The 12673-nt window shown below is 40.1% G+C and overlaps 1 protein-coding gene across 1 annotated transcript in view; it reads left to right on the plus strand.

The window, feature by feature from the left end:
• Positions 1 to 12673, plus strand: part of MCTP2 (multiple C2 domains, transmembrane 2) — a gene marked incomplete at its 5' end in the record, with an annotated part of 96613 nt that overhangs the window by 22385 nt on the left and 61555 nt on the right. The window contains 4 exons of the mRNA XM_010021800.1: positions 2724 to 2888; positions 4717 to 4847; positions 11485 to 11671; positions 12546 to 12647. Of these exons, the coding sequence (XP_010020102.1) occupies positions 2724 to 2888; positions 4717 to 4847; positions 11485 to 11671; positions 12546 to 12647 (585 nt within the window). The remainder of the gene's footprint in view (positions 1 to 2723; positions 2889 to 4716; positions 4848 to 11484; positions 11672 to 12545; positions 12648 to 12673) is intronic.

A 12673-nucleotide genomic window follows, 5' to 3' on the forward strand; every position in this document is an offset into this window, starting at 1 on the left:
TAGAAGACATGCCAGACTTGCTGAGCACACGCTGTGGGAATGACCTGGGCATGTCAAAGCATTCCTAACGTGATGGGCTGTCCTACAGAGGCAGAAGGCAAGCAGCCTTCCTGTGCTCTCTCCATTTGGAGAGAGGCTTTTGGCAGTGGCAGAGCTGGTTTAGAAGAGGTAGGAAGCAAACTGCAGTCATCCAGCCTGTGCCGAGGTGCTGCAGATCAGCACTATACCATAAACCAATTGCAAACATCTTGGCTTCTTTAACCAGTGTGATGCTCTGAAGTGATGCTAGATCTCATCCAGAAGGTCCTGTTAGCTGGAGATTAACATGCCCCTCTTCCAAGATGAGGATAGAATGCTTTTGCAGCTGCAGAGCTGTCCGGAAAGGGGGTGCATGAGGCTGTTTGCTAGGGGCCACCTGTTTTGGAAGGTCAGAGTTGATGCATTGCAATATGCTTTAGTGATGCTGAGCTGCAGGTGCTGATTTTTCCCAGGACTCTGTGGAATCTGGGCTGGTTTGGGTACCTCTCAACAGTCCTTTGAACTGTCAGGTCAGTGAATAAAAGGATGGGGTTATGTGTGTTACAGAACTTGGGTAGGAAGGCCCCCAACGCTGAGTGACTCTCTAAAATACGGTCTGGTTAGAAAATGAAAAGAACCCAAATTTAATTTGAGAACTGAGTGATAACAACTATCTTCAGAGTTCAGCCTGGAAGCTTTGAAGAGAACTGGATGCTTTGTTTTTAAAAGAAATTGTAATGTGGATAATAAACTTTGCCTGTTTTTTTTATTGTTGAACTAACATCAAATACCTCTTCCTCCTCTGAGGAAGGAGCTTAGGGGGAGGGAAAATCCTTGGTCCTAAAGCAGCAAGTACATCACATCAAACATGACTATGTTAAATACTAAAATGTTCAAAGTACAACTGAGATAGATAAAGGCTTTGATGGGAAGTGGATATTTCCCAGGGACATTACAAGCAATAATCCAGATGTTATGGTGTAATGCAATGAGTGTCCATGGATAGATGGGGAGCTCAAGCCAAGCAGCGCCTGCTGTAGGCCTTAGCCTTCCACTCCCATGCTGTTACGCCATATGGAAGCAATCTCCAGGCCCCCTTAATAGCCAGCTTTGGATTCCATTTTCACAGGGCTCATAGAGCTAAGTGGAGCTGTTTTATGGACAAGTTAGATAGAAGCCTTTCCAAGATAAACATCCAATTCGAAATTAGGACATACCAAGCTGCAAAATTATTTTAGGGCATATTTCATGGAAGCACTGCCATTTTTCTAAGGCGATTGCCAGACTGTAGAATGCCCTTTGATCCCTTGTGGACATTACTCCCTTCTTTATAAAAAGGATTTTGAAATAGTTGCAGTGTTTAGGGAGGAATATATCTGCTGGGACTTTGAAGTATGTCCATGGGAACAGTCATGCTTTAGCTTTTTGGCCTAAAAGACGAACTTTAAGAAAAAAAATATATAAAAAAGAAATTACATTGCAGCTGGATTTATGAATCAAAATCTCGTTTTCTTTTTAAAGGTAGGAATTTTTAACCAGTGTGCCAGGAAAGCCAAACGGGGTGTTTAAATAGAAGTATATTAATATGCTTGTGGGATTCAGAGTTGGGTATTTTAACCAGTAAAAAGCAAGTGAAAAAATTTGTGAGTTCACCACCCATGATTTAAGAATTTTGTTGCTGGGTAATTGATCCATAAAAAGTAATCTTCAGACATCAGGTGCTTTTGCAATCCTTTTATTTAGCAACAACATTTCTTACTTGCTTTTAAAGCTAACACGTCCTGTTTTAAAGTGACTTGTGAAATCTTCTCCTCCGTCTTGCTCCCACCTGTATATGACATGATTGAAGCTCCCAAGTGTGGCGAGTTAAAAGTTGCTTCATGAGAATAAAATATGGCAGGGTTTTTACTGCGAGAAGAAAAGCGTAGCCTTGAGTTTTAATGCTTCCAGCTCACTCCCCCCAAATAAAGGCCTATTTAATCATCCTTTGTCCAATAAAATACCGCCAGTTAGCAAACTGTTAGCGCAGCCATGCCATGTAGGATGAAGCTGTGAAGGTAACAAATGTGGCTACCAGGTAACCATAACTCCAGATAAAGAGCCTGGTGGTTTTTTCAGCAGGCATCAGTGTGTTTGATTCGTGAGCTCTGTTTCTGGAAGCAGGCGCTGCAAAGCAGGCGAAGAGCTAATGGGGATGGCAGCGGTTGCGTGATTGAGGAGGTGGAAGACGCGTGTTCAGCCTTTCACCTGGCCATAGGCTTTATGACTGCGGGCTGTCTCCTCGGAAAGAACAGACCTGTGTTTTATGGATGTAGATGGAGACATTTAAGAGTTTACTTTAGTTTCTCCCCTCTTCTACTTCTCCTCCCCATCACTCTCCTGTGTCTTTCCCTGAGCCAAGCTAACAGATTGCTCTCAATGCTTGAGGTCTGCTCTTGCCAAAGCTCAGCCAGGTTAGCTGAAGTTGACTTCTCCTGAGGTTTAAGCTAACCCTGCTGATTTTACTCTAATGCTTAGTACTGTCCCTTCAAGAGGCCAGCCGTAGTGCTGTACAGGAATCTATAGCATCCGATTGCTCTCCATATTCTTAGGGGTACCTAGGAGTACCTCTCTCACTTCTGGTACTTTCGTATCACAGTTTGAGCATAAAAACATGGGTTTTGTTTGAGTATATGAATGTTTCATATTGCTGACTTGCTTTCCAGTCTAGTTTCATGAGGAGCATGCGGCTCTCCGACTCTTTGCGCAAGAACCAGTTGTGGAATGGACTGGTCACCATCACGCTCCTGGAGGGGAAGAACATCCCCGGAGGGGGCTTGGCAGAGATTTTTATTCTCCTCAAACTAGGAGATCAAAGATACAAAAGTAAGGTAAGTATTAAGGATTTCCTTTTGTTTGCTGAAGGCAATAGGGTGTTGCTTTTACCGGTGTGGCCACCTCAGATGGAACTATTCTTGAATCTCTTTTATATAAGTGAGATAAAAACCAGAAGACCAGATCAGGGACATTAACATTTTACTAATATGTTTTACATGCCAGTGTTGAAATAAGACAGTAGGAATATTTTGTGTATCTGGTTTTGTGCATTTAATGCACTCATCATATTGATGGATGCTTGCCATTAATATGAAATGAAATAAAGCTATGTGCATCACACATGTTTTGTTCTCTGCCAATACAGAAGTTAGGTTTGCAATGTTAGGTATGCTGGAAAAGCAGACCTGAAATGGTTCCCAGTGCAGGGGAATTATTACTATTATTACTATTATTATGTTAATTTTAAAACACCTTTCTTGAATAATGTTATAAATAGCAGAATCCACACCCTTCCCCCAAACACACTGAATATTCCATGGTTTTGATTTTCATTTTTATTCTTCTAGGCTATATTTACTTGTATCCAGTACCATTTCATGGGAATCTAAGAAATGAATGGGGTTCCCAAAGATACATATTGCATCTCCCAAGTCTAATAAAGAGAGAGGCTATAATTAAAATAATACTCTGTTGAGAAAGCATGAGCTCTGCATGTCATGAACTGGAAGTGTGGAGGGAGGAGGCGGCGGAGAAAACAAACCCCTTCCTGTACAAACTGTACAGAACAAGTTCACAGAACATAACCATCCGATGTAGGCTCATCTGAAACCTGCACTCTGTCTCCTACATTGGACCTCAAACCAAGGTCATGATAGAATGCTTTTATTTAGAAAAGCAGCTTTGAGAAATAGCAAATGGGTTAGTTATTTTAGAATAAATATACGTTATTCCAGTTAAGATCCCTTTTTATGCTTCTCTTTAATGGTCCATAGCCAGTGCCATGAATCTGAAGACTGCACTGTTTGCAGTCACAGAAAATTAAGAAGGGGGGTCAAGTACGATGTTGCCTTCAGTGAGTTAATTGCTTAGTATTTCTGTCTGGGGTCCAGCAAAAGTTGGGGACTGCTGATTTTACACCCTAATAACTCTTCAGATTGGCAGTACTTCACATCCTTTCCTGGAGTTTATTCAACTTACGAAGTACAATCTCTCGTGGTCCAGAAAAGCAAACAAGATGTGAGAAATCTCAGCCATGGTCCAGCTAATCCTATCTCCTCTCAGTGGTCATTCTGATATCGATGGTGGGTGGTGTAGTATGGTATGAATTGCAAGTGATTTAAGTCCCAATCCAACGAATGAATACTCAGAGTAGCCTGAACACATGAACAATCTTGCTGAACTTGGAGGGACAATTTGCAGATCTCACAGTAACCGGATGTTGATAATTTCAAGGCTCCTCCTTCTTTGCCTATATCTTAATGTTGAAGGGTAAAAAATACCAGTTTAGGTTCCTTAATTCATGCAAACCTGTTTTCAGGTGATTGTCCTCACAAGGTTTATTCTTGATTTCTTCCAGTGTGTGATGTTGAATAACCCCCACAGTCCACTGAAAGTGAAGCTGGTGGATCCACCTTGCATTTCAGCATTTCTCCAGCCATTGATTCATGTCGCACTTACATATTTATCATTATTGGGAGAGAAGAAAGAGAGTTTTTAAGGAAGATGAGGGCTGTGCATGATGGACTGGGGAGCTTTGATTCGAATGACCTTAGTATTTGATGCTCTAATATCCAGCCTTGATCTTGTGGAATTGATATGTGCTTTACTGTGGAAATAAGTACCATTTAAGAAAAGTAAATATTATAACTGCATGTTTTCTAGACACTGTGTAAGAGTGCAAATCCTCAGTGGAGGGAACAGTTTGATTTTCACTACTTCTCTGACAGGAAGGATATGTTGGACATTGAGGTGTGGAGAAAGGATAACAAAAAGCATGAGGAGCTTTTGGGAAGGTAAGATGTTTGGTGGGTTTTTTTTTTGTGTTTTTATGTTGGTTTTTGTTTTGTTTTTATTTTTTAAGGGGGGGTAAGTGCCAAAGATAACATAGGTTTTATTATTATCATTAAAATAAATTGATCAATTAAAAAAAATAACATTTTATGTTTCTTTCCTTATTTCAGTCACATCCAGATGCATCTGCAAGGGTATATTTATTAAAATGTATTAATGGGTAATTGATAAGCCACAACCTGAATGCAGAGACATCCAAGCTGACTCTGCACATGCTGGCTGTAAACTCCCAAATCCCATGGGAGCTCAGTGGCAACTGTTCCCAGGAGAGCTGGCAGCAGTGCAGAGGCTATATCTGTGTTGCAGGCTGATACTGCTCCATATCCCACTGTGCTCTGCAGTGCTGATTTGAGGCTTCAGGCCGGTGGCAGCTCAGGGATCTTTGTGCTCATTTTGAGAGTGGCACTTGTGCACCTTTCTTCTGTTTGCACTTGGATGGTGTGTTCTTCTAACCATGTTTACGTATGGGTCCTGTTACTTGGGCTTGTTCATTCAGTTTAATCTCTTTTTCACCGCCACAGAGGACTGATCTCCGTGGGTTTGGTGCCCCATGCTGTTGCACAAGCTCATGTTTCAGACATTGTTTTTGGGAGCAGCCTCAGTTGATTTGCCCATCTCCTGACTGATTTAGTCCTGCTGTATTATTCCGCTATAGCTTCAAATTCTCAAGTAATGATCTTATGCCACGTTAGCAAATGAGGCTTTTTTGGGGGGTAGCAATCAACCTTTTATTTTTAAATTTTAATTGAATACAATATGATTCATACTCTTACATGCCCTGGTCTTTCTCTTCTACTCTAACTCTATCTTACTTTGTATGGAATTAGTACAGTCTTGGTTTCTTAATAGTGACTCTATATTCTTTCGGCTTGCAGCATTGCCATCTAGAACCGTCTCCCTAGACTGTATCTGCACAGTTGGCTACATGCAACAGCTCCAAGAACTATTTAATTTACTGGAGTGTCTCTCGGGTCTGCCTGTGCTTACCTGCTTGCAGGATCAGTGCCACAGCCTCTAAATTCTTGGGGGCAGGGATCCTGTTTAAAGTTGTTTGCTGTTCTCACCTGGTGAGAGTTTCACAACTTGTAGACTAAATAACAGTAACTCATAAGAACATTCTTTTACTTTAAGCATTCAAATAGTTTGAAACTATTCACTGAAAAGAACAATGCCCTTTGGCTCTACAAATGTTTGTGGTTTTGCAGAGCAGGAAATGCTTTCTGGCTGAATGCTGCTGCTCATCACATGGAGAAGTGGCTCAAGATGAATCTGTTCCTTCCACTCTCATAGTTACTTTTGTTACTTCTGATATTCTTTTTAGAGTTAAGAAATGTAGCAGTATTTGTGGCTTGCCTCTGTTCAGCCTCCCTGATGTTGGAACAATTCATCCTTAGTCTTTTTTCCTTCTTTTTATTTTTCCTACTGATTTCTGGCAGGTGGTGTTCAGTTTGGCAAAAAATTATCAGCAAAATGCTTATTTTATTATTAAAGATTTCAGCACTGGGAAAGCGTGTGTTAGGTTTACCCTAAAGTTATTTTTGCTATCTCTGTGGAGAGAAAAATATTGCTGCTGTTGCATTAAGTGCAGCAAAGTGTAGCATTGAAGCAGGAAGAAATGATACTACACTTTAAAGAATAGGTAAACACCAAATGCATAACAACAAGTCTTGTTTTTACAGTGTAGAAGCTTTTGACACCCCATAAATGATATTTTATGAAGGGTTCAAATGTAGTCTAATCTGGAAAAGGATTCTGGAGGAAAACCAGCATTATGAGGTGGCATGTTTATTGTCTCCATGACTTCCAAGATGAGTTTTGAGAGTTCTGGATTTCACAACATCATAGTAAAAAAGACTCTTCAGTAAAATATTTGTGGGTTATATTCAGTCATTACACATAGCAGTAGGCCCCAACTACCCTCAAATAATTCTCATGGTTTTAAGGACAAGGCAAATTTTGCCGGATCTTAGTAATTCTGTGGTCAATTTGTGGGTACAATTAGAATTCATTATGCTCTCCTTAAGGCTGTATTGGTTAAACTGCATTAGTTGGACCTTTAAATATATATTCTAAACATTTAAATGAAGTTGAGATGTGCAAGGAGGAGTCATGTCTGATGATCCAGACTGCTGAACTTCTGTGGAATAAAGATTTCTCTGAATTCCTTTAGACCCAGCATTTCATGTAGGATGGATGCCTTAAGCCCCTGGAACATGGCTCTTTTCCCAGGCGTAATTTGGTTTCAAGGTAAAATATTGTTCTTGAAATAGGACCTGAAGTGTCTGTGGAGACCATGGAACACGTAGAATAAGAAATGTGTTGGACCTCTGCTACTAAACACTAACACCTGGGGCATTCACTTCTGAATTAGTGAGGAAACATTCGGTGGGATTTCATGTCACCCTTCTCCTATCACAAAATGAACTCTCGCTGTCAGTGCACATCACAAGCTGAATTATTACGTTCAGCCTACCTGCATTCTCCTCAGATTTTCCAGCTGGGTGCAACTTCTTTTCCTTGCTTAAAATACTGCAGCCTTGAGTGGTTCAGCTGCCAGGGTCTGACACTGAGGAGTGGCTGGTTTGGTGCTGGGTGAAAAAATCCCTCTATTTAGTCTGCACAGAACTGTAGGTAACATTTATTGAGTGCTTTTTGTGTCCTCTGGGATAAGAGGTATGCTATAAACAGGTAATGATGTTAATTTCTAATAAGAAACAAAGGTGTTAACTCCAGAATTTGTCCAGGCAGAGTTAAATTGTTTATGCCAGGTTGTTAGAGAGGGTTTCTGCATTAAGAGATACGGTTTGAAAAAGAGATGCTGCAGAATGTTAGAGATTTTTTTCTTCATACGTTTACCTCAAGAAAGAGGTTTTATAAAAATTCCCGACTTAGGACTGTGAGATTGGAGTGCATCCAATATCTTTATGATGAATGCCTCCAGGAAACAGTGTCTTTGCGGCAAGAAACAATCCTTATTTTAAAGGCTGTTCTGTTAGGATGGAGCAGTAAAACCTGCTATGGCTGGGTCCAAACCTTTCCTTTAAATTTTACCAAGCCAGAGGAGGAATAAAATTACCAAAATTTATCTGTAGAATAAGTCAGAATAACACCTTATTAATTGTCTCCCTGGCACCTGTGGCATTTGAAAGTCCTTTTGAAATATTCGTCTAGATGCATCTTACTGTATATTGTGGCAATGATTCTGACCTCTTTCGTGAAGGGCTTTCGAGAACTCTGCACAGAAAAACATGGCAATGTTGTGTGCAGATGCTTTCATAGGTCTTGTATATATTTAAGGATACTTATTGTAATTTGGTGAACTGTAGATTGGGTAACAAAATACAACTCTGTGGCTACTATCAAGAGGCTGAGCTCTGTACCTTTAAATGAAATGTTAACACTCTGATAAAGTTGAACAAATAATTTAACCAGAAATTTACAGTGTAGTGTTCTCAAATAATATTTTTCTGCAAAATGAATAAAAAAGGGGGGGGGGGGGGAAGGTTTGGCAGCTAAACATGAGGGCTACAAGTCAAAAGAACAGTCTCAAATCAAAACTAAATCTGTGGTGCTATCCTCTACAGAACTAGAGGTTAATATAGAAGTATAGACCTCAATATTGATCAGGAGGAGGAAGGAACATTTGTGTGCACAATGCATTTTTAACTTACAGAACTGTATCCCCTATAGGTCATGCATGTAGCTATGGGTGTAAAAGTTTATATCTGAATATAATATGTAATGTAGCAAAAAATGGAATACCAGCCTGTATTCTGAGATGGGATTACTGTGCTGAGAATTTAACTCAGAACATCATTTGCATCCTCTAAAATACAAATAATCTGAGACTTTTGCTCTTCACATTCAGATTGGGCAACTTTTGAGCAAAAGTGGATTGCCTGCATTAGTTTTATACTGTGCCCATCACGATAGTCTCTTCCCGCTTTCCTATGAAATAATTATGTGTAATAAGGTCTTGCCAGCTAGAAAGCTGAGAAAGAAAGAAAGGAAGAGTTTCTGTTTCAGGAAGATAGGGAAAGTAGTTTGGAAATCATTAGACTCGTTTTAATAGTGCAGAAGCGTTTATGTGGTAACCACTGAATTTATATAGTAAATTGAATGTCTAATTGTTTTACCACGCTGCATTCCTTGCAGCCTGATCAATTATGTTGTATAACCTAAATGAAACAGATTGTCCTTTTTTTTTTTCCTTAAGCCCTTTGCCATTTGCAAGTGCAAATGTGGATTTTCTTTTCAGTTCCTCAAAAGAAAATACAGAGGCATACCATCACCTTGAGTGAACACAGATGTTTTAAGGAAGTCAGTTTCATGGAAATCAGACAGGATTTGAGGAAGAAATGCTTATATTCCACCTCCTGCTGTTTTCCCCTCCACATGTGCGTCCCTCCTACCCCCACACCCTTACACTCAATCTTTTCCTTGACCTTTGGCTAATAAAATTCTTCTAATAACAGAAAAAAATCCAATTTGCCCACACAAGCTAGAATTATATGTAACTTTGCCTTTGAGATATGTGAGATTTCAGAGGTTATCTACTGATGGGAGATGCACCATTGTCTGAACAAGTTGTCTTTTCTCTCTTACCCCATTGACAGTTCTTAACATAAGAAAGCAAACTCAGCTTTTCCCAGTCGTGGACTGTGTTGAGTGCGTGGTGGATGAAATGCTGATGTGGGAGATGCGGCTTCTATTGCCAGCTGAATCACAGACCAGCTGGGTGACCCTGAGTTTTCCCCTCTCCTTCCTTCAGTTTCTTTATCTGTAAAAGAAATAAAAATAAAACCCAAGGTAAACCATACGTCCCTCCTTTTGCACTGATACCTAAAGTATTAGTAAAACTACTGTGGTCTGAGAAGCAACTGTGTTAATGCAGCCAAGGTGGTGATGACCTCCAGAGTGGAAGTGATTAGGACTCTTTCTCAAATACTTGCCTTTTTTGTTGCTACTTTGTTTTCCTTTTTGCTGTAATTTCTCTTGTCATATCTTTCTGAAGAATCTAGGCGTAGCAGCAAGCTTTAAACGCAACCTCTCACACTTGGAAATCATGTTGAGAGGCAGCCTACACACCAAACAGTGTTAGTACTCTTCCTGGTTTATTTTCTTTCTCTTTCAAAGCACTTGAAAGCAGTTAATAAGAGTAAACTTGCAACCTGTTGTATGTTCAATGCCGTGAATAGCAAAAAGCACACTTAAGGCAAAGCCATCCCCATTGATTCCAGTCAGAAGAAGCTTACACAAAGGGCTGTTTTAATATACGAAGCTTCTGGATGCCTTAAAGACTCATCACAGCAATGACTTTTACTTCATAACATAGCTTCTTGGGTTTTCAGGCTGAAATGTTTTGGGTTTGTTGGTTTTTTTTTTCCCACCCCCTTTAGCATTCACAGAAAATAGGCTGTTAAGAAGCAGAAAGCATGCAATTTATAGCAGATGGGTATAAACTGCTCCAGCTCTACTACTGGAATGGGATCAATCAGGAACACTACATGCACCATTTACCCAGAAGAAACCCACCTGGGGGAACTCTGTGGAATTTTAGCCTATTAAGACAACACCTTAACAAGTTTAGTTTAAATAAAAACTTGTCGGCAGGCATTAAGCGGAGCAAAAGCTCTCACTCTCAATCATCCATTCGCCGTCCCTTTGAGAAACGCGGCTCCCCTTGCACCAGGGCAGCAAAGCTTCTCCTTCCTTATTTTTGGTTTTATTCCTTTCTCATCTGTAACTTTTGTTCAGTCTGTTCTTAAAAGCCAAACCCCATGGAGGTTCAGAAAAGTTCCACTCCATTTACTGGACTTCTAAATAGAAGGCATTTAGCCGAGCCAAGTGATTAGGCTTTCTGTTGCATTTAACCGCTCCCTTTGTGTATAACTGGTTGTCTAGTAATCTCTCTCTGCCTCAGCCCATGCTCATCTTTTATTGTTGTCTCTTTATTTATGTTTCTCTTTTTTTTCCTCTCATTTTTATTTTTAGGGGAAGTATCAGGTTAATGATACATATTATGTGCAGGTAGTTTGGGGGGGGACTTTTAAGACAGTCCTTCCCTTTGGGAAATATAACAGTACACTGAAAATGGGGCTCTTGTAAGGCTTGTAAAAGAGATTGGGGCATACAGTATAATGTAGCATAAAATGGAGTATGTGACTTTAAAGAAACTAATCCATTTTAGGCTAATGTTTTAAATTTTGCATTTGCCCCTTTTCTATTCCCCCAGGTGAAATCAAATTGTGTTTCAAATCCATGGCAAAACGCTTGGGGATTTTAGAGGGGAAGTGAGGCAGGCCAGAGTGAAGTTTTCCTACTGTACTTGCAGCCTAAACCTTTTACCTCTGCTTACCAGTAGGTGAACCAGAAAGCAGAACTTGACAGTATGTGCAACAGAAACTAGATAAGAGGTTTCTCGAGTTTAATTTTGAGATGCTTATTTTTTGCATTCTTTCCATCCTGAACAAGTACTGAGTTTTGGTGCCTGATTGCTGCTGAAATCAATACAAATGTTGCTTTCCCTCCACCCCCCCAGCAACTTTTTCTTATTAACCCTTGATGATGTTGTTCTAGATGCGAGGTTGACATTTCTGCCCTACCGATGAAGCAGACCAATTGCTTAGAGCTGCCTCTGGAAAAGCATCCGGGGTCTCTGCTGATGTTGATTGCTGTTACCCCGTGTACAGGAGTGTCTATCTCTGATCTGTGTGTCTGCCCTTTGGGAGATCCCAGTGAACGGCAACAGATTTCACAGCGCTATGTGAGTTTGCTTTTTTTTTTTTTCGCCTTTCTTTATTTCTCCTTTAGTTTTAAAAGTAGTCAAAATTGCAGGAAGAAGAAAAATTTGTCCAGTCATAATAACATGTTTCCTAGCAGAGAAAACTATTGCACAGAACAGTTACTCTGTTCAGAATGACAGGGAGATTGGTGGGGCAGATAGACCCAAGCAATTTGGCTGCTTGTATTTGAGTTTTAAACTAATACTTTTCTTTGCAAACTTGAATTGTATTAAGAGATTATCATGGGAGTGGGACACACTGGATAATATGGAGAGATGACAGCATACTCGGCTTTCTTTCTATCTTTGGGGAGGATAAGTTCTAGACTTTCAGCTCTTGGAAGACAAAGCTGTATGATGGTTTCCATGCCTCAAAGCTGGGCAAGAAGGAGTAAGTGTATCTCTCTGAAAAGGGGTGCAAGATTGAGGCATGATGACTTTGAACTACGTAAGTTAAAAGTTTAGAGGATAGATTCCTCACTCCTGATGGAGGCTGCTGCCTTCCTGACCCATGCTGCTTCTCTAGGTCTACCTGTGTCCCATTTTCTGGTTTAATTGGCCTATGATACTTGCATAAACATGCAGGACTCCTTCCAATCTCCACCATAAGCTTCACATGTAATTTACGTGAATGGAGAATGTCCTTAGCAGAGAGTAGCGTGTGATGTTGTGAACCTTGGGGTTGTGATGCTGAGACTGGAATAGTGGGCATGTATTTATGGGTGTATCAGCTGCTAGACTGAAACGCTGCAGAAACAGCAATGGATATTAAAATGTAAGTCATCTAGTATTTTAACAATCTCTGTTTTTTACTGACTTACAAACAAAATGTATCTTTATGCTTTCCTTCTTGCAGTGTATAAGGAATTCCTTTTGGAACATAAAGGACATTGGCTTCTTACAAGTCAAAGTTTTAAAAGCAGTGGACCTGTTGGCAGCAGATTTTGCAGGTATTTTTATTTTGCATCATATGTTGCTAAAATA

Source organism: Nestor notabilis, unplaced genomic scaffold (assembly GCF_000696875.1).
Source record: "Nestor notabilis isolate BGI_N333 unplaced genomic scaffold, ASM69687v1 scaffold6739, whole genome shotgun sequence".
Lineage (NCBI taxonomy): Eukaryota > Metazoa > Chordata > Aves > Psittaciformes > Psittacidae > Nestor > Nestor notabilis.